Raw genomic sequence first — 17,011 nt, 5'->3', positions numbered from 1 at the left:
GATATAATATCTGGATAAATTTAAAAAAATTCTCAACTAATTTTTATTCTAGGTCAATGCTCAAGTTGTGTTTAATATAATATTCATAAGTTAAAGGATTGTCGAAGAAACGTTTAGTCAAATAGCTTTTATTTTATTCAATACATTAAAGTAAATGATTTCTGCAATATATATTTCTGATATACTTTATAAGATGATTGTTTTTCGATCAGTTCCAGATATTACACTTCTTTTCAGGATTCATCGGACTGCCAACGGGGCAATTATAAGCTGTAGCAAAATCATCCGAATTCGATACAGAGCCTATAACTCTCAATCGTCCGATACTATGAACATCTTCTTTTGCGACATCCATTAATTGATTTGGATCGATTGCTTCGCACCATAACTGTAAACATTATTGTTTTAATATAATTAAGGCAAAAAAATTTTTAGTTGTTATCTTTATAAATGTTAAGTTAATAGTTTTTAATTGATGCCTATAATTCTTACATTGGCAAAGGATAAAAAGAATAATTGATTATTGGTAAAATCTTCCATGTCCGGCAATGCAGCATCCGGTGTTTCTCTCTCTTTCTGCTTCCTTTGATAAGCCTTAAATATCGCCTGTAATCCCATTGTATCCGCGATGTTATCACCCGTTGTCTTCGAACCGTAATTCTGGAATTTCAATTAGTAGAAATGACTAATAAATTTTTAATAATATAAAAATTGAAATATATAGCGGGTAATATACCTTTATTTTTTCATTTGTTTTTTTATCAATAGGATAATTATTAAACTGTTCCACAAAACAATCCTCCTTTTTATCGTACGAGTCGGCCATTGATGAGAACCATCCCAGAAATTCACCGTCCTTATCGAATTTGTATCCTAAAAATTATTTCTCTGTTTCTCTGTTTCGTCAAACATTTTTAAAGATTCTTGAATTTGTTTTAATATAGTAATATAAAAAAATATAAAATAATAATATAATACATTATTATATTAATATAATAAATTATTATATTAATCGTGATAATTTTAAATATTAATATAAAAAGTTACGCCGAAAAAATTGTATTCTAAGAACCAAGAGGATATTCTAAAAATAAAAGGAAAAGTCTAAATTTGAGAATAGTTACTCAATTTTATTACGATTTTAACTTTAACTTTAGAATTTTTCTTTTATTTTTAGAGTATCTCTTTGGTTCCTAGAAGACAATTTTTTCAGTGTATTGTTAACGTACCTGTATTATCAAATCCATGATTAATCTCATGAGCTATGATAAATCCCATAGTACCAAAATTAACAGATCTATTATAAAAATCAGTTGTTTAAACAAAATTCTATCAAAATTTATATTAACATAAAATTATCAGATATAAAATAATTATAAATTTTATTAATACACATTTCGTACATCTCGCGTTGAACTCTAGTGCTTTTTAATAAGTAATTAAGTATCTATATAAATTTGTTGTTCTGTCTTTTATTTGTTATTAAATGCCAAAAATAGAATGATTAAATCATTTGTGTCAACTTGTGTCACTAAATGCAATCAAAATAATTTACTTACTGTGGTCGACCGTCAGCGTACCATGGACTCTGAAAATCAGCTGCTGTGACAGCTGTTAAAAAAAATTAATTTTTTTTGTTAAGCCAATAATTGAGCCAATAAGCGAATATGTAAAATGTAAACCTTTAATCAATGAATTTTATTAAAATAATTTTTATTATGTGATACATGAAATAGCGTACACTGAAAAAAAATGCAATATATTCAATAAGATATGTTATTGCGGGCTGCCAATTAAAAATATACTCAATACAATAATATATGCTATTGCAGTATCAACATTGTACTTGCATTAATAGCAAATATTATTGTATTGAGTATTTTATGTAGTTGGCAGCCCGCAATCACATATGTTATTGGCTGTATTACATTTTTTTTCTGTGTATAATCAATACTATATTAAATAAAAAAAGATATTACGAACCTAAGGCATTTAGCCAGGGCATGTAAAAAGCATTTACTTCAACTGGATTTAATGACTCTGGATCTCTATAACATAAAATTTATTATATATAAATTTCTTTTAATTCCAAATATATTAAATTAAATATATTAAATAATAATTTGCTACTCTATCTCACGTTTCATCGAAAAATTGAATTTCATTATTATTATCCGACAACTTCCGTAGGCTCTTCAATTTGACGTATCTGTTGTATCGAAGAGTATTCTCATAATACGACGAACCGATAACGAGCTTTAATGAAATAATTTTATATAAGATGATAATTGTCATAATAACAGTTAATATTATCACTTTTTGAAAATTTACCTCTTTAAAATACTCTTGAATAATTGTGGTATTTTTGTACCAATTCGGATATCCAATAAATCTTTTCAAATTCTTTACTTTTGCTAAGGCAAAATTTTTAGCTTTGTTATTCATCCAGTTTGATTTTTTTATTAAGTCTTCGACTGCCTTTTGTATGTCGCTGATCATATTCGATGCCTACGATAGAAGTGAACAATCGACTTAGATAAATTTATTAGCACAGAGACAAGATATTTTGAGTAAAAGGCAAGTAAAATAAAACTTACTGTTTTCATTTTATCATCAGAAAAATATCTTCTTACAAATTCATACGCTAAAATATTTTTTATCTCTGTTGACTCTGTGCAAATCTCCGATCTCTCCCTAAATTTTTATACAATTAAATTAATCAGATTTTAAATTAGTAACTTTATGTTATGTAATAAATAATCATTGTAATATATAAGAAAGTGTTATCTATACTAAAAACAATATAAAAAATATATCGAACCTTGGGACTTCACCCGTGCTAAATATTTTCCATGTATTATATAAATTTGTCATATCACTTGTTGTAGTTTTTATTATTCTGCTTATAAAGTTCCAGTGTATATAATTCACTGAAACGTATTTCTATTGAGTGCGTATATACTGATAACGTTTCGTACAAGAAAAGATGATATTATAACTCCACATTTACATTTTGTACAATAACTTTGCTAATAATCAATATTTTTAATTGAAAACTTAACAATTAGATTTGTTATTGTATTGTGTGTGTGTTTCAAGCAATTCTTAGACTCAAAATAATAAAATATTTATTACTTAAGGTATTATTTACAAAGATGTGACAGTGTATAATAGTCAAAGAGAAAACAGTTATATTTTCGTTTCATTTTTTAAACTCACCAATCGTACGATTTGACGTCTCATCCAGTAGAGAGACGAGCTCTTCAATGTAATTTGGCAAAACAATGTTCAGATTTAAATCATCATTCACAGATTCGTACGCCTCGTCAAACAATGCCTTAATTTTGTTTACCCAGTCAATCTATAGAATCATTTTTCATTATATCAATATTTATCCAATTATAAAAACCACGACAATAATGAATTATGAAAATTAAACTAAATTAATTGTTTAATTAAATAATTAAGAATTAATTAACAAATTGCTTACCTTACTCTTAGCTGTTTTAGGTTCCTTTTCGTCATACCACTCTTGAAATTCTCTAAGTGTAACTTCTAAATTGAAGAGCAAATTAAATATCGATTCCGTTGGGATAATCTGAAATGTTAATTGTTTATTAAGTTTCCCTTTGTTCTTGTATTTTACAAAATTGAGTAATAACATGATCTTTACCTGGATCAACTTTAGTTGAAACTTGATCATATCTTGAACATCTTTATCGAGACGTTCTTGTGAAATTTTGGTACCTTTCTCTTTAGCTATAATATGAGCTACATGTGATATGTGATCAGCGTATTGTCTTAACAATGTTATCTTCTTCCCTTTTTCTGTTGTTACTTGCGATATTGCCGTTGTGTCTTTAGCACTCAAATTTTTAATTTTTTTCATATGTACTTTTCTTACGTGGTTCTTTCTTCTGTTATCTTTTCGGACATGCAACTTTTTACGACGAGTAAAACGATGCGGGTGTTTATTGTCAACTTCTGCCTCCCTTTTAATTTTTTCTTTATTTCTCTTATGATTGTCATGCTTTTGAATGATCCTACCATTTATTTGTCCAACAGATTGTAATTTTTTGTTTCTTTTATGAACAATCTTTGTAATTTTTTTCCTGGTAATTTTCTCCATTTCCTCTTTAAAATCTTCATGCTGTTCGTTTATGTCATTATCATTGTCATCATTATTGTCGCAACTGCCACTGCCATTCTCATCATCATTATCGTTGTCATCGCCACTACTATCCTCATCATCATTGTCGCTATCGCCACTACCATTCTTATCATCATCGTCGCTATCATCATTATCGTTATCATCATCATCATTATCACTATCATTATAATCATCATCATCACTGTCATCATAGTCATCACTATCACTGTCAACGAATTTAAAATCATCTTTGTCTTCACTTCCAGGTTCATGTACTTCGTTGCTTTGTTCCTCCTCGTCACTTGGGTCCTCCTCACTTTTGCTTTGTTCTTCGTCTCCTTTTTCATTACTGTCCTCTTTATCAGATTTCATTATAGACCGTAGTGTCTTTGAACCTGGTGGTAAATGTGGCGTATCAATCTGCGGGTTTACATAAAAAAAACAATCGCGTTAATAATAGAAAATAAATATAAATTTTTTAGACTTAAATTTACTGCAACATACAAAGACTAACGGCAAGAAATAGGATTAAAAAATTACAATATAAATAATATAATGTAAAACAATAAATATAATAAAAATATGATAAGAAACACTAAGTTGTAGAAATATTAATTACATTTACAGATTATATTAATTTAAAAAAGTGTGAAATAAAATGTAATATAAGTTTAATTATATTCTTTGTAACAAATCTGGTTAAAAGCAAATTAATATGTCATTATAAGTACCTCTACTACTTTTGGATTATCTGAATCCTTGCTTATGCGTACGTCGTAAAAAGCATTTCTTCCTGTCAAGCGCATATATTGATCATCTACTTTTTGCCAGCTATATTCCTCTTCGTCCCATTGATTTGGCTCCATTATCATTGGCCAACCACCTAAACGCGTTAAGGTTGAAACCAGCGGATCGATCCCTTGCTTTTCTATAGCGTCTATAAGCATAATTTTTTTGTCAGCATTGTACTTGTAGAATGCGACAATGCGAATAAATAAAATCAATATTTTGGACATATTTTAATTGTTAAGTATACACACACACACACACACACACACACACACACACACAAACACACATACCTGTATCCATGCAAGCCTTGTACCAGTTTTTCGCAAGCTTTACCGCTCTAAGATCGTCCTCCTTAAGTTCTTCCTCCACAATATCTGCGAAATTTAATAATATTAAGATATGTTAAGTGTAATTTAAATTGAGTTTTATAAATAGCAACGCATGAATCGGCTAATTACCTTGTACTTGCTTATCAGTTTTGTTAAATTGAAGTATGTAAAGCACACTCCACTCGCGATATCCTTCTGGAATGGGATTTTGCTCCGACCATCTTCCGCATGCGTATTCGTAAAAGTCGTCGCACGGATTTACAGATTTGTTCATGCTTCCTAACATCATATTAGCTGAGAAAAATGGAAAAATAAAGCAATTGACAAATTAAAGTTTTGAAGCAGTCGATCTAATCATTTAACAAAATAAAAATACCCATTTTCTTGCAATCCTCAGATTCGCATACAGTTCGTTTTTTTTCCTCATTATCATTCAGTTTATTTGAACCAAACAACCATGCTAGACTTGAAGGATATTGGTGAACTTTCGACAGCATAACGTCTCTTGTTAGAAACGTGCCAATAAAGGCACTGTAAAGGTCCAAAATGTGATTAATGTAAATATATATAATATGCGTTTATTATAATTATTAAAATATACATACTATTATGCTTAAAGATATTTAAAGAAAGAATTATTAGTTTATAAAATTTTAAATTTATCTTCTCAAGTACATCATGAATTAAGACATGGATATATATATGTGTGTGTATGTGTGTGTGTGTGTTGTAATTATTTTACAATTATATTTAATTTTAAATTGTATAATATTATTAAATGTCTATATTATAATTATAACTAATTTTTTAAATTAATTAATATCTCCTATATATAATGCCGTGCTTAAAAAGCGATTACTTTAATTACGTACATAAGAATGAATCGCCTCATGTCGGAGTAATTTGTCGGCTGATATAAATTTCACTGATACCATACAGTAAGTTTTGAAATGTTTTTTATTACAATGTGAATTTATTTATCGGCGAATAGCTCTTTTATATGTTGCTACTTGGGCGGAAAAATTGTGAAATGTATGCATTATATCAAATTGATAGAGTCGAAGGCCGGAAATGGACATATCTTTCTCATCCTGTTGATTTAAACAATAAAATAAATTTTAAGATATATAGCTTGTAAACTCTCTTTTTATTTGACAAAGATATTAATTTTAATGCTTTCTTTTTTTTAATGTTCATATTAAATAATACTGTATGACAAAATTTTTATTTTAAACTCGGGAGTTACCAGGGAAATACTTTTAAAAATGTAAACGCATAACTATAAATAAAAACAACAATAAAATTGAAATTTTAGGATTAATTAGTAATTATTGTTACTTAATTATCACGAAATTATTTTAATTGCTTACCCTACTTATTGGATGAGCAAATTTCTAACAAAGACACGTATATGATTAGAATTTATTAATAAATTATTATTTTATTAATCTATTTTTCTCGCACATTTCCAAAATATTTTATAACAAAATATATTTATTTTGTATTTTTTCTAAGAATATCCAGCATCCCCTTAATATAGTATATTATTTCAGTAATTTTCGACACATCGTTTCGATCAGTAATTTTGCAACACATCGTTTATACATATGTTGGGGATCTAATTGAAAATGACATGAAAAGCTGTTTCGAATTGAAATTATAGTAAGAAGCGCGCATTCAACTTCGCGTGTATGAAGCGCTGCAGTTTTTAGCACAGACTCGAATCGTTAATGTTTTGTAGATGTGCTATGTAGTTTCAATATCGAAAATAGATGGGCGCTAGTGTACAGTCACCTCCGCGGGCTCCGCCGCGGATCTTCCGCGAACCTCTAGCAATTTGACGCATTGTGAATTGTGATGCATATTTATACGACCTAACCTGATCTTTAGCTTGCTGTTGAGATTAATTTGCGTCTAACAATCGCAATTTGAAGATTATTGATTATTTTTCAGCACGTGCTCGATTTCTTTCTACAATGAATCTACCTCGAGTACTGATTGTTAGTACGAAGGAAGGGAAGGCTAAGGAAATCGCAGAAAGTGAGTAGAAGGAGATATTCTTCTAATTCTTCATAAATGATTATACTGTTCTACTTAATTTTATTTCATATGCGTTTTTAATGCAGGCATAGGAGCAGAACGTCTATCCGAGGAAGACGAGATTGTCAACTACTTATGGAACATTGACAACAAGTATTATACATCACAAGTCTTGGTGTGTGCTGTAGAAAACTTGTCCCTTACAGTTCCAGTGGAAGAAGTCGACGCATTGATCATATACCACGACCCACAGGCAGTAAGAGACATAATGGGAATTTACCAATTAGATGAACATATGTTGACGGCAATTGATTTCTATAGGATAAGGTTGACGAGGAGCTGGAGCAATTGGCATCCTTTACTACTTTGTTGACAGCAGCGGAGGTTCTGTTGTTTTCCTGCAGTTCTATATCAAACTCGCCTTTGCGAGATAAAAGTAAGAGCAATAAAGAATGTTAATTTAATACAACATTATTTCCATATTATACATAGAATAATGTCTCTTGTACGTTTTAGTTATAAATTGGTGTTTGCACAAGAAATTTGAATTGGTTGAGTTGGAACCAATAGGAGATTTGGAATGTGATACAGAGGGTAACAAATATGGCATTGAGAGGATCATAGAAGCTCTACATGCTCACATGTGGCCTAATATTGTACTTAAAGGTAATAGATCAAATTTCTGTTACTTAAGACTCATATTCTTTCCACATAGATATGGATATTAAATTGTTTTATTACAGACAAATCATGTACAGGGCAAGCACTGGAAGTAAATGACATTGAAGAGCAATTTGAAAATATTCGATTAACGCGTGATCCTTCGGAAACATTACGCATGCAAGATATGCTTGGTTAGTACAAATACAGAAAACATAAAAGTGACTCTATAAAGAGCTGGCTCTTTTATATTAGTTTTGAAATTTACAGATGGCATTATGGGTGACGAAAATGTGGACTTTGGGGAGTTGTACGGTCAATTAATGGCTATGAGGGAACACGCGGCGTCCTTACCAACAAACGAAAGGCGCCTAGTGGCAGAACAAGTAGTCACCGCCTTTTGGAAAGCTATGGGTGGTGATCTTTTAGAAATCGAAGATTAAAAAGATTCGTTGTACTATATTAGCTATAACTCGCTTTAATTTTTCGATTCTGAATGATTTGTACGAAATTTGTATAAAGACTGGTGACGATGTGCGCATCAAGAATATGTAAATGAAAGAAAGCGTTCTAAAAAAAGTTTCACATATAACTTAAATGTATAGTATTTCATGTATAATATAAAGGTAGAGTATTTTATGTATTGTTAAAATCATATGTCTTTTAAATAGTAATTGATATGTGTATTAACACTCTGTATATTGTATTTTGGCACTTTCTCTATATACATCGGATCACAAGTCAATTTTCATTACTCTTACAAGTCTAAAAATTCTCTCGTTATTCTTAAAGTGTTTAGAAAATATTTGTATGATTATTTAAAAAGTTATATATATATATGACAAATATGACAACAGTATTCATAGTTTTTCAAAAACAAATTTGCAGGATACAGTTATTGAATTATGTACAGAGTGCATTTAATATTATTTAAAGTGTAGTGTATATATATATATATATATATATATATATATATATATATATAATACTGTGTATTTTTTAATAAAATCATTTTGTTTAAGGAAAATTGAGAAATTTTTATATTGAATTTTTAGTAAGCAAATAAGAAAAGGTAGAAAAAAACATTAAAATGTTTTTTTTATTTTTATATATTCTGGGAAAAAATAATTAATCATTAGAGTATATGTATGTACATCTGAATGATAATTCTGAAATATTTGCTTATCAATTCAGATATTCAAGTTCAGCGACCAATTTCTGAATTTAGACACATAACAGCACAAAGCTTGAAAGAATTAAGTGAATGTCAAACTTAAGTGGGATTTTCAAAGTAAAATTTTTACTCATTTTTTTATTACCTCATCATCATATTTATAGTTTTGAGAAATTAAATGTCGTTGGGTATAATAATAGATCATTTAGAATTGATTATGTGCACGATGCTGCGTGTAGCCGGTGTAGCCATTTGGAGCTTGGACGGCTCGGACGGAGATACTACAACTACAACTACAAGAGTGCCTGCTTAGCTGTGCAGCGCGATGACTCTCGGTGCATGCACATGGACCTCTACATTGTTTTATGAAAATTAAATTGTTTGATGATTATTTGGTATTATGCGTTATTTACGAATGATGACGAATTCTATCACGAGGAGGATTTTTTTTACATTTATTCGCCCGTACAGCCAGTTTGCGAGCAACAAACCGGCTAACCTGATTAGGAACGAATTTTTAGATTATTTCACGAAAGATTTAAAGCACAGTTTTATTCGGTCCAGTCCCGTCTTTCCGATCACCGATCAGTCCCTGGCATTTATCAATGCTGGCATGAATCAAGTACGTTTCTCAATCTTGAAAGGTTAGTCTCCAATAATAAGCATGTTAACGTTTCTTTTTCAGTTTAAAGGGATTTTCTTAGATTATTACAAACCTCCTGTAACAAAGGCTGTGAACTCGCAAAAATGTATCAGAGTCGGTGGAAAACATAATGATTTAAGTGCCGTTGGCAATGACAGTTATCATCACACTTTCTTTGAAATGCTTGGCAATTGGTCCTTTGGAGATTATTTTAAGGTATACAAAAAGTAATGTTACATTTACCCTGTTATCTGTACTCATAATACTTATATAATGATAGTAATAAGGTACAATGTGATAAAGAATCTGACTACTCTTAGGAGGATGCTTGCTTATACGCTTGGAATCTGTTAACAAATGTATATGGCATACCCAAAGAATGTTTGTATGTAACATATTTTGGTGGTGACGAAGAACTAGGTTTGAGTCCAGATCTGGAGTGCAAGGATATTTGGTTAAGACTTGGCCTTCCAGAATATAAAGTTTTACCTTTTGGTATACGAGATAATTTTTGGGAAATGGGGATATCAGGCCCTTGTGGGTCTTGTACAGAAATACATGTGGACTTTATGAAACGATCGACTAATCAAGCTGGACGAGTCAATAAAGGATATGCTGATCTTATGGAATTGTGGAATATAGTTTTTATACAATATGAAAGGTGATTTATCAATTTTTGTTATAAACTTCTTTTTGTTTTAATTTTTTAAAATTATTTTATACAGCATGCTTTTGATAATATTTTTTATATCTATATATTGAATTAAATATTAAAAATTTTGTAATACTATAAAGAGCTTATTTGTATCAGTTAATACAAAATTGCATAGCCTATTCAATATCATAATATTTTATGTCAGGCTTGCAAATGGATGTATAGTACCTTTACCAAACCATCATGTTGATACAGGCATGGGATTTGAGCGATTAGTTACATTATTACAAGGGAAAAAATCAAATTATGATACTGATCTTTTCCAGCCATTGTTTGATGCAATACAAAAGCACTCCAATGCACCAGAATATAAAGGAACATTTGGTGATGATAATACAAGCAAAATTGACTATAGTTACAGAATTTTAGCTGATCATGCAAGAATGATTACGGTTGCATTGGCTGATAACATGTTACCGGAACAACAGTATGATTTTAGTATTTATAATTTTACATATGTGAATGTCAAATATATAATATGGTGTATGTATGTAATTTCAGTCCAAAGCTGCGGAAAGTATTGCGGAAAGCGATAGATGTAGGGGAGAAAGTCTTCAGAAAACGTGGAATAGTTTCAGAACTTGCTTACAGCGTAATTGATAATCTGGGTATAGCTTATCCAGAATTGCATACTAATCTAAAACAGGTAAAATAATTAGAATTAGAACTATTAAGATATATATTAAAATAAAATTATTAAGAAGTACATTTTTTTATTGAGACATATTTTATATGATTTCAATGTTGCTGAATGCGATTTATTAGGTACAAAGAATAATAGACTTTGAAGAAGATCTAGTAAGGAGATTACATAATACTTCTGGTAAAATGTGGAATAAGATGATTGAAACCCGTCCCGAATTAATAGCAATCACCGATTGGATGGCTCCCGGTCTAATGGATGGTTATAAATATCTACAATCCATATTGAAAGAATTGTAAGATGTAGTTCTTTTAATTATATCTTTTACGTGACATTAATAATGATTAATATAAATAAATATAATAATTCATAATGTTACAATTTATAATTCGTAAATTTATAGACACAAAACCAATGTGTTACCGGGAACTGTTGCATTTAAATTGTACGATACATACGGCCTTAATTCAGAAATTATAGCAGAATTAGCACAAATCGAATCTTTATACTTTGATGAAATGGATTTTGAAGAACAGCTTAATAATCGAAGATATCAATCAAGAATTGGATTAGACAAACATAGCACTGTAATTACTAAAGAATCTTTGGGAATACTTGAAAAGAATCATGTACCTAAGACGGATGATTTATTCAAGTACAATTATAGATATGATGGCAATACTTATGAATTTCCAGTACTTAACAGTAAACTCGTTGGTGTTATTCTCAATGGTAATATTATTAAGTAAACCACACACACACACACACACACATACACATACACACACACATATATTTTTTTTTATTCCGATAAAATTGCACAATGCAATTCTAAAACTAAATATTTATTTTGTAGGAGAATTAGTTGCAAGTAAAGACAATTCCAATATTACAAAAATTAATAACAATAAAATATCTATAAATATCGGCGAGATATTAAGCAGTACAGATGAGATTGGTATTATATTGGACAAAACTGTATGTTATTCATTGGAAGGTGGCCAAGTTTCAGATAAAGGAAACATTAGTATTAAAAATCTATTTTTTAATATAGATAATGTTACAAAAGTAAATGGCTATGTAATTCATTCCGGACATTTCATCAAAGCAGATTTACCGTAAGTGTCACATTTTAAAGATATTTAGATAATTATAAAATTTATTTTAATTATAACTTTTTATTGTAAAATGTAATCAATACACAAATTTATTTTCTAGCATATCAGATTTGCATTTACAAATAGGGGATGATTGCTTAGTTAATATAGAACCAAATATTCGTGTTGGAGCAATGAAACACCATACAGCGGCACATTTATTAAATGCAGCCTTAAAGCAAGTTATGCAAGTAATTTATCAACGTGGATGTGTAGTTGATACAGATAGTTTAAAATTTCAGTTTAATTCATTTGGCGAACAACTTACGTCAGAACAAATAAAAGCAATAGAAGGTCGCATTAACAACATTATACAGTCATATGCCACAATAATTGTACAAACTGTAAATTCTCTTGAATTGCTAAAGCAAAATAATATTACATTGGTGCCAGGAGAAATATATCCTTATACAGGCATTAGAATTGTAGAAATCAACACCGACGATTTGAAAGCGAAGTTAGTGAGTTTGAATTTTAAATACTAACAAATTTTCTGAAATGGATTTGACATTAATGTATCGATGTTTCTTTAGGGAACCATGTTGCGGTACACATGTTCATAATACAGGTGTATTGCAACACTTTTGCTTTTCAACATATACTTCAAAGGGAGCAACAAAGCGTATTATTAAAGCTGTTGTTGGTCCAGAGGCCTTACGTATGCAGCAAGCTGGTGAAAAGATATGTCAGAGAATTGCAGAGCTAGAAGGCACTTTGCAAAGTGACAAATTTACATATGAATTATTTAATGCGGAAATAAATCGAATAAAACAAAAAATTAATGATCATCACGTACAAGTACCTTACTTAATTAAAGAAAAATGTTTAACACATTTGGAGAATTTGAACAAGACGGTGTGGTTACGAGAGAAAGAAATTGAAAAGTATGTAAAATATATACATAAAAAAAATATACATATATGCATAATCCATTTAATTCTAAATAATACTTATTAATGATATTGTCTAGGAATTTGATAACTCGTGAAATCACTAATGCTACGAATTCGTCATCTTGTTTTATCGTGTATTGCCTGAATAAAAATCCTACATATTTGTCATTGCATGAAGTCATATCCCTCTTTTCTGGGATACCAATATTAATTCTATCTTGTACGAATGGATTTGTAAAGGCAAGGTGTTCTATGCCACAGGTATATTTTATTCATATATTCGCAGTATTTTAATATAAATCATAATAATACATAATGTATATTTAAAAAAGTAATTTAGATACATAAAATGTTTATTATTGTATGTAGGAAATGGTTTCTAATGCATTTAATGCACAAACTTGGATGGATATTGTCCTTCAAATCTTTAATGCAGAGCATGGATCTATTAAGGGATTCAAACCTATGTTAGTTGCAAGTATGAAATCTACAAAAGTATCACAGAATTTTCAGATATACATAGAAAAAGCAATTATTGAAGCTACTAAATTTGCATCCATACATGTAAAGAAAGTTGAGACTGCTAATAATAAGAATCAGTAAATAATTTATTTTGTATTGTATTTCTTCTGTTCATTCTCCTTCTTTTCGGATTGACATATGTGTAAAATTTAGTGCAGTATCTAAATAAATTCGCTTTTTAAATCTGTTTATATATCTTATAGATAATATAAATTCATATAAATATCAACAAAATATATAAAAATTTTAACTAGGACATAGATTGAACATGTCTCGCGTAAAACAGGTTTAGCGCGGACCATTGTGGCGTATGGAGCAATATGTGTGGTCTTTTCGTTCGCATGTAATCTACTGCCTCTTCAGGTGTCCAATTGTTTTTCTAGAAAAACGAGAAGAATATTTCACTGTCAGATAACCAAAATCTTTTAATTTTATACTTAAACTATCTGATCTCACTGTTATTAAATAGCATGCGACCAATGTTGCACTTCTTGTTCTTCCTGCTTTACAATGAACATAAACCGTGCCAAGTTGTTCATGACCATCAATAATACTTGAATCGCCTAATTTCCTACTTGATATATTGCGGAATTTATTGATAAAGTTTACACCGTCTTGCAGTTTTTCTTGAGAAGGTGCTTGAAAGATGTCTGTTGTAGACAACTGCAAAAATTCTACATTGTGTCTGTGCCATTCCTAGAGAGACAAAAAAAAAAGAATATTATCTAGAGCTATGCATAAGATTATTTTACACTAGCTCTCACCAAACTAGTTTATTCTCAAAATTTAAGTCTTATTGTCGCGCACCTTCTCCGTGTTGGACAATAAAGACAATTCATAGTCCTCATTCATTGACACGACAGCCTTGATATTTTCATCATCAATTAACTGAATAAAAAACGAAAGTATAAAATGTAAATTATATGTAATAATGTTATTCAAATTATAGACTTATAATTTAGCGACTATTACATGAAATTTATTTATTCTAATAACTGATATATTTAAGATCGGAGAGAGAAGGAAAAAGAGAAAGAAATGAAAGGATATGTACTCTCTTAATATAATTATTATATAGAAGAAATACATATCATGAATTAAAATACACTAAATATTATAACAATATCTGTTTTATGACATTGTTTGATATTTAATAAAAAATAAACAAAGATAAAATGAGAAGATAAAACGGAAAGCTATAAAGGCATAAATGTGCAAGATACTTATTTTAATTGAAGTAATCTTGAATCTTATTAATATTTGAAATGCATAATTTTTATCATAAAAATATATAGAATTTGTCAAGAAAAATATACAGAAACATACTTGCTTAGCTGTCCGCCGAAACGGTAAGGCGCCCAATATAACGGTCTCATCTATTCTATCATACCAATTCCGAGATGTAATCTTTTCCATAACGACGTTATAAAACAAAGTTGGATAGAACGTTACTCTCGCGAACATTTTCGCTAGAAATCAATTGAGAGAAAAGTGTTAGCTTGAGTAACGATTCAAAAGACCTTTTGTAAGTTTGAAAAACATAAAAATTCATCAGTTTTAGCCTTGATATTTCCGATCGACATACATAACGGTAAATCTGGTTTTTAGAGTCAAGTGAGTCAATCTTATTTAATTTTCCGATTACGTTGTGTCATACAGTGTAACATGTATCATTTTCGTGTAAATTTCATAGATAACACAAAAAATTAAAGATGAAAAAGAAGTGAATTGACATATGACACGTTTGGCCTACTTCTTGGCAGGGAATACCAAAGAAACTAGAAAGTAACAGGAAAGTTCAGAAGACTGGTGGGGCAAGTGACTGATGCAATATTCTTCTTTGGCTAGCAGTTACATTTCCATACATTTATAAAGATTTTTATAAAGATTTTGTTTATTCTGTTATAAAAAAATATAATTTTTTTTGGAACATGTACAAGTTTAAAGTAAAATCTAACATCTTGATTATAATCAAAAGTTACTTGATTTTGTACAAGATACAGTAAAAAAGTAACTTAATCAAAGTTGTTTTCTAGTATTTGGGATTCAATACTTAGGATCATTCAAGTATTAAATATCATATAAAATTATGAAGATTTGTATTTTCTTTGAATTAATAATTACTTTCATTAATAAATATATACAAATGTATTTATATATTATCAGGCTAAGCTAGCTTCACGGTTTTGTGACGTTTCTAGTAAATCTATATCTAAACAATAAGATCCTAAAGCTCCTTTCCTAAATAAACTAATAAAGTAATCCGCTGCAGATTTTAAATCGGGCTTGACTTCTAATCGTCCGTCGCGGACGTTCTTTACTTTTGTAGTTTTCCCCAACTTTGCGGCAATAAACGTAAGCACATGCAATATATTGTCATTTGGTTCTGGCAAATCTAATTTCTCTACGTATTCAAAACGATTGTTCTTATTTAGCCAGAACAGTAGATAATCTGCAAGTAGTTGCGATCCCACTATATGATCCTGTAGACACCCCACTAATGCCAACTTGAAACCAGCATGAATGTCTGTAATAGAAGGAGCTAGGATACCCGGAGTGTCAATCAGATATACTATTGGATCTTCAGATATTTTTATGTGAGTCAGTACGGAACGTGTGACTCCAGCAGTTGCGCCAACGTGAGTAGCTTTGCCCAGGTGAAGATGATTGCTTCTCAAGCGATTAATCAGAGAAGACTTTCCAACATTGGGCACGCCAATGACCATCATGGAGAAAGACTCTTCTGCTGTTCTATTGTAACGCTGCGAATTTAACATCAATTTCTTGGCGAGGGGCAAGATCTGCTTCATGTCTTTACAGTGTTGACTCTTCAGATTCGTAAAAAGTATGTTGGACAGTCCTTCTCTGTTCAATGTAGAAACTATAGTTTTCGTAAGTCTCGTGTCAGCCAAGTCTTTTTTATTCAATATGAAAATGTGTGGCTTCAAGCCAGTCAGAGTCCTGCTAAAGTCAGCATAACGTCCGGATATTGGCACTCGCGCGTCATGAACTTCTAGAATACAATCGATATTTTTCAATCGCTGTTGCATCTGTCTCAGACCCTTCGTCATATGCCCGGGGAACCATCGTAACACATTTGGCGACACGAACGTTTGTCGCAAATTTGCGACTACTTTACCTCCTGTGTTCGTCATTGTGCCGTGCCTTCGGTGTACGTTTTCTACGTCCTCAAATTGATCGTTCCTTCCCGTAAATTCTAAAACATCCGATACACGTGACTAGTTGGAATTAGACTGACAATAGCTCGAATGAGATGAATGTTTATTGCCAGG

General features: G+C 30.3%; 5 protein-coding genes across 7 annotated transcripts; 2 read left to right on the top strand and 3 right to left on the bottom strand.

Annotated features, from left to right (window-relative positions):
• Positions 1 to 112: 112 nt before the first annotated feature.
• LOC105832378 (membrane metallo-endopeptidase-like 1) lies at positions 113 to 6,286 on the bottom strand. Its single transcript, XM_012673264.2, has 18 exons — positions 6,144 to 6,286; positions 5,648 to 5,802; positions 5,401 to 5,565; positions 5,233 to 5,316; positions 4,882 to 5,087; positions 3,674 to 4,570; positions 3,491 to 3,598; positions 3,220 to 3,361; positions 2,822 to 2,930; positions 2,598 to 2,694; positions 2,332 to 2,508; positions 2,141 to 2,256; positions 1,984 to 2,048; positions 1,560 to 1,611; positions 1,230 to 1,297; positions 737 to 873; positions 493 to 660; positions 113 to 388 (listed from the first exon to the last, which is right to left on the bottom strand). The coding sequence occupies exons 1-18, from the start codon at positions 6,161 to 6,163 to the stop codon at positions 209 to 211; spliced, it is 2,946 nt and encodes a 981-aa protein (XP_012528718.1). The 5' UTR covers positions 6,164 to 6,286; the 3' UTR covers positions 113 to 208.
• An 817-nt stretch (positions 6,287 to 7,103) lies between these two features.
• On the top strand, positions 7,104 to 8,809 carry LOC105832373 (alpha- and gamma-adaptin-binding protein p34). The gene is made up of 6 exons (XM_012673256.3): positions 7,104 to 7,311; positions 7,398 to 7,567; positions 7,633 to 7,747; positions 7,828 to 7,977; positions 8,055 to 8,165; positions 8,242 to 8,809. The coding sequence occupies exons 1-6, from the start codon at positions 7,248 to 7,250 to the stop codon at positions 8,412 to 8,414; spliced, it is 783 nt and encodes a 260-aa protein (XP_012528710.1). The 5' UTR covers positions 7,104 to 7,247; the 3' UTR covers positions 8,415 to 8,809.
• A 414-nt stretch (positions 8,810 to 9,223) lies between these two features.
• Positions 9,224 to 13,807, top strand: LOC105832374 (alanine--tRNA ligase, mitochondrial). Of its 2 annotated transcripts, XM_012673257.3 has the most exons (12): positions 9,224 to 9,767; positions 9,831 to 10,004; positions 10,109 to 10,449; positions 10,649 to 10,930; positions 11,005 to 11,149; positions 11,269 to 11,441; positions 11,550 to 11,878; positions 12,003 to 12,264; positions 12,365 to 12,760; positions 12,837 to 13,187; positions 13,274 to 13,457; positions 13,566 to 13,807. In XM_012673257.3, exons 1-12 carry the CDS (start codon positions 9,546 to 9,548, stop codon positions 13,797 to 13,799), a joined length of 3,093 nt encoding a protein of 1,030 aa, XP_012528711.1. In that variant the 5' UTR covers positions 9,224 to 9,545; the 3' UTR covers positions 13,800 to 13,807. The 2 variants fall into 2 exon arrangements, with proteins under 2 accessions (XP_012528711.1, XP_036145275.1); XM_036289382.1 differs by lacking the exon at positions 9,224 to 9,767 and having other exon boundaries at positions 9,888 to 10,015.
• On the bottom strand, positions 13,801 to 16,929 carry LOC105832377 (phosphatidylglycerophosphatase and protein-tyrosine phosphatase 1). Of its 2 annotated transcripts, none has more exons than XM_012673260.3 (5): positions 16,858 to 16,929; positions 15,045 to 15,187; positions 14,526 to 14,606; positions 14,175 to 14,414; positions 13,801 to 14,097 (listed from the first exon to the last, which is right to left on the bottom strand). In XM_012673260.3, the coding sequence occupies exons 1-5, from the start codon at positions 16,871 to 16,873 to the stop codon at positions 13,969 to 13,971; spliced, it is 609 nt and encodes a 202-aa protein (XP_012528714.1). In that variant the 5' UTR covers positions 16,874 to 16,929; the 3' UTR covers positions 13,801 to 13,968. The 2 variants fall into 2 exon arrangements, with proteins under 2 accessions (XP_012528714.1, XP_012528715.1); XM_012673261.3 differs by lacking the exon at positions 16,858 to 16,929 and adding an exon at positions 15,304 to 15,441.
• Positions 15,801 to 16,903, bottom strand: LOC118644059 (mitochondrial GTPase 1). Its single transcript, XM_036289384.1, has one exon. The coding sequence runs from the start codon at positions 16,871 to 16,873 to the stop codon at positions 15,881 to 15,883; it is 993 nt and encodes a 330-aa protein (XP_036145277.1). The 5' UTR covers positions 16,874 to 16,903; the 3' UTR covers positions 15,801 to 15,880.
• Positions 16,930 to 17,011: the final 82 nt, after the last annotated feature.

The sequence above is a fragment of the Monomorium pharaonis genome, chromosome 7 (assembly GCF_013373865.1).
Source record: "Monomorium pharaonis isolate MP-MQ-018 chromosome 7, ASM1337386v2, whole genome shotgun sequence".
Lineage (NCBI taxonomy): Eukaryota > Metazoa > Arthropoda > Insecta > Hymenoptera > Formicidae > Monomorium > Monomorium pharaonis.
This window is presented reverse-complemented; position numbering and strand designations above follow the sequence as displayed.

What these genes read in the sequence shown, in the direction of transcription:
- LOC105832377 (XM_012673260.3), bottom strand. An exon ending in TATTGTCCAACACGGAGAAG is followed by an intron (nt 14,415 to 14,525) that starts GTGCGCGACAAT and finishes TTGTCTCTCTAG; the next exon opens with GAATGGCACAGACACAATGT. An exon ending in TCGCATGCTATTTAATAACA is followed by an intron (nt 14,098 to 14,174) that starts GTGAGATCAGAT and finishes TCGTTTTTCTAG; the next exon opens with AAAAACAATTGGACACCTGA.
- LOC105832378 (XM_012673264.2), bottom strand. Translation starts at nt 6,163, where the DNA reads ATGAGGCGATTCATTCTTAT. An exon ending in AACTGATAAGCAAGTACAAG is followed by an intron (nt 5,317 to 5,400) that starts GTAATTAGCCGA and finishes TAAATTTCGCAG; the next exon opens with ATATTGTGGAGGAAGAACTT. An exon ending in CAAGGCTTGCATGGATACAG is followed by an intron (nt 5,088 to 5,232) that starts GTATGTGTGTTT and finishes TTATGCTTATAG; the next exon opens with ACGCTATAGAAAAGCAAGGG.
- LOC118644059 (XM_036289384.1), bottom strand. Translation starts at nt 16,873, where the DNA reads ATGACGAACACAGGAGGTAAAGTAGTCGCAAATTTGCGACAAACGTTC.
- LOC105832373 (XM_012673256.3), top strand. Translation starts at nt 7,248, where the DNA reads ATGAATCTACCTCGAGTACTGATTGTTAGTACGAAGGAAGGGAAGGCT. An exon ending in GGCTAAGGAAATCGCAGAAA is followed by an intron (nt 7,312 to 7,397) that starts GTGAGTAGAAGG and finishes TTTTTAATGCAG; the next exon opens with GCATAGGAGCAGAACGTCTA. An exon ending in CTCGCCTTTGCGAGATAAAA is followed by an intron (nt 7,748 to 7,827) that starts GTAAGAGCAATA and finishes TGTACGTTTTAG; the next exon opens with TTATAAATTGGTGTTTGCAC.
- LOC105832374 (XM_012673257.3), top strand. Translation starts at nt 9,546, where the DNA reads ATGCGTTATTTACGAATGATGACGAATTCTATCACGAGGAGGATTTTT. An exon ending in GTTTTTATACAATATGAAAG is followed by an intron (nt 10,450 to 10,648) that starts GTGATTTATCAA and finishes ATTTTATGTCAG; the next exon opens with GCTTGCAAATGGATGTATAG. An exon ending in CGTTGGTGTTATTCTCAATG is followed by an intron (nt 11,879 to 12,002) that starts GTAATATTATTA and finishes TTTATTTTGTAG; the next exon opens with GAGAATTAGTTGCAAGTAAA.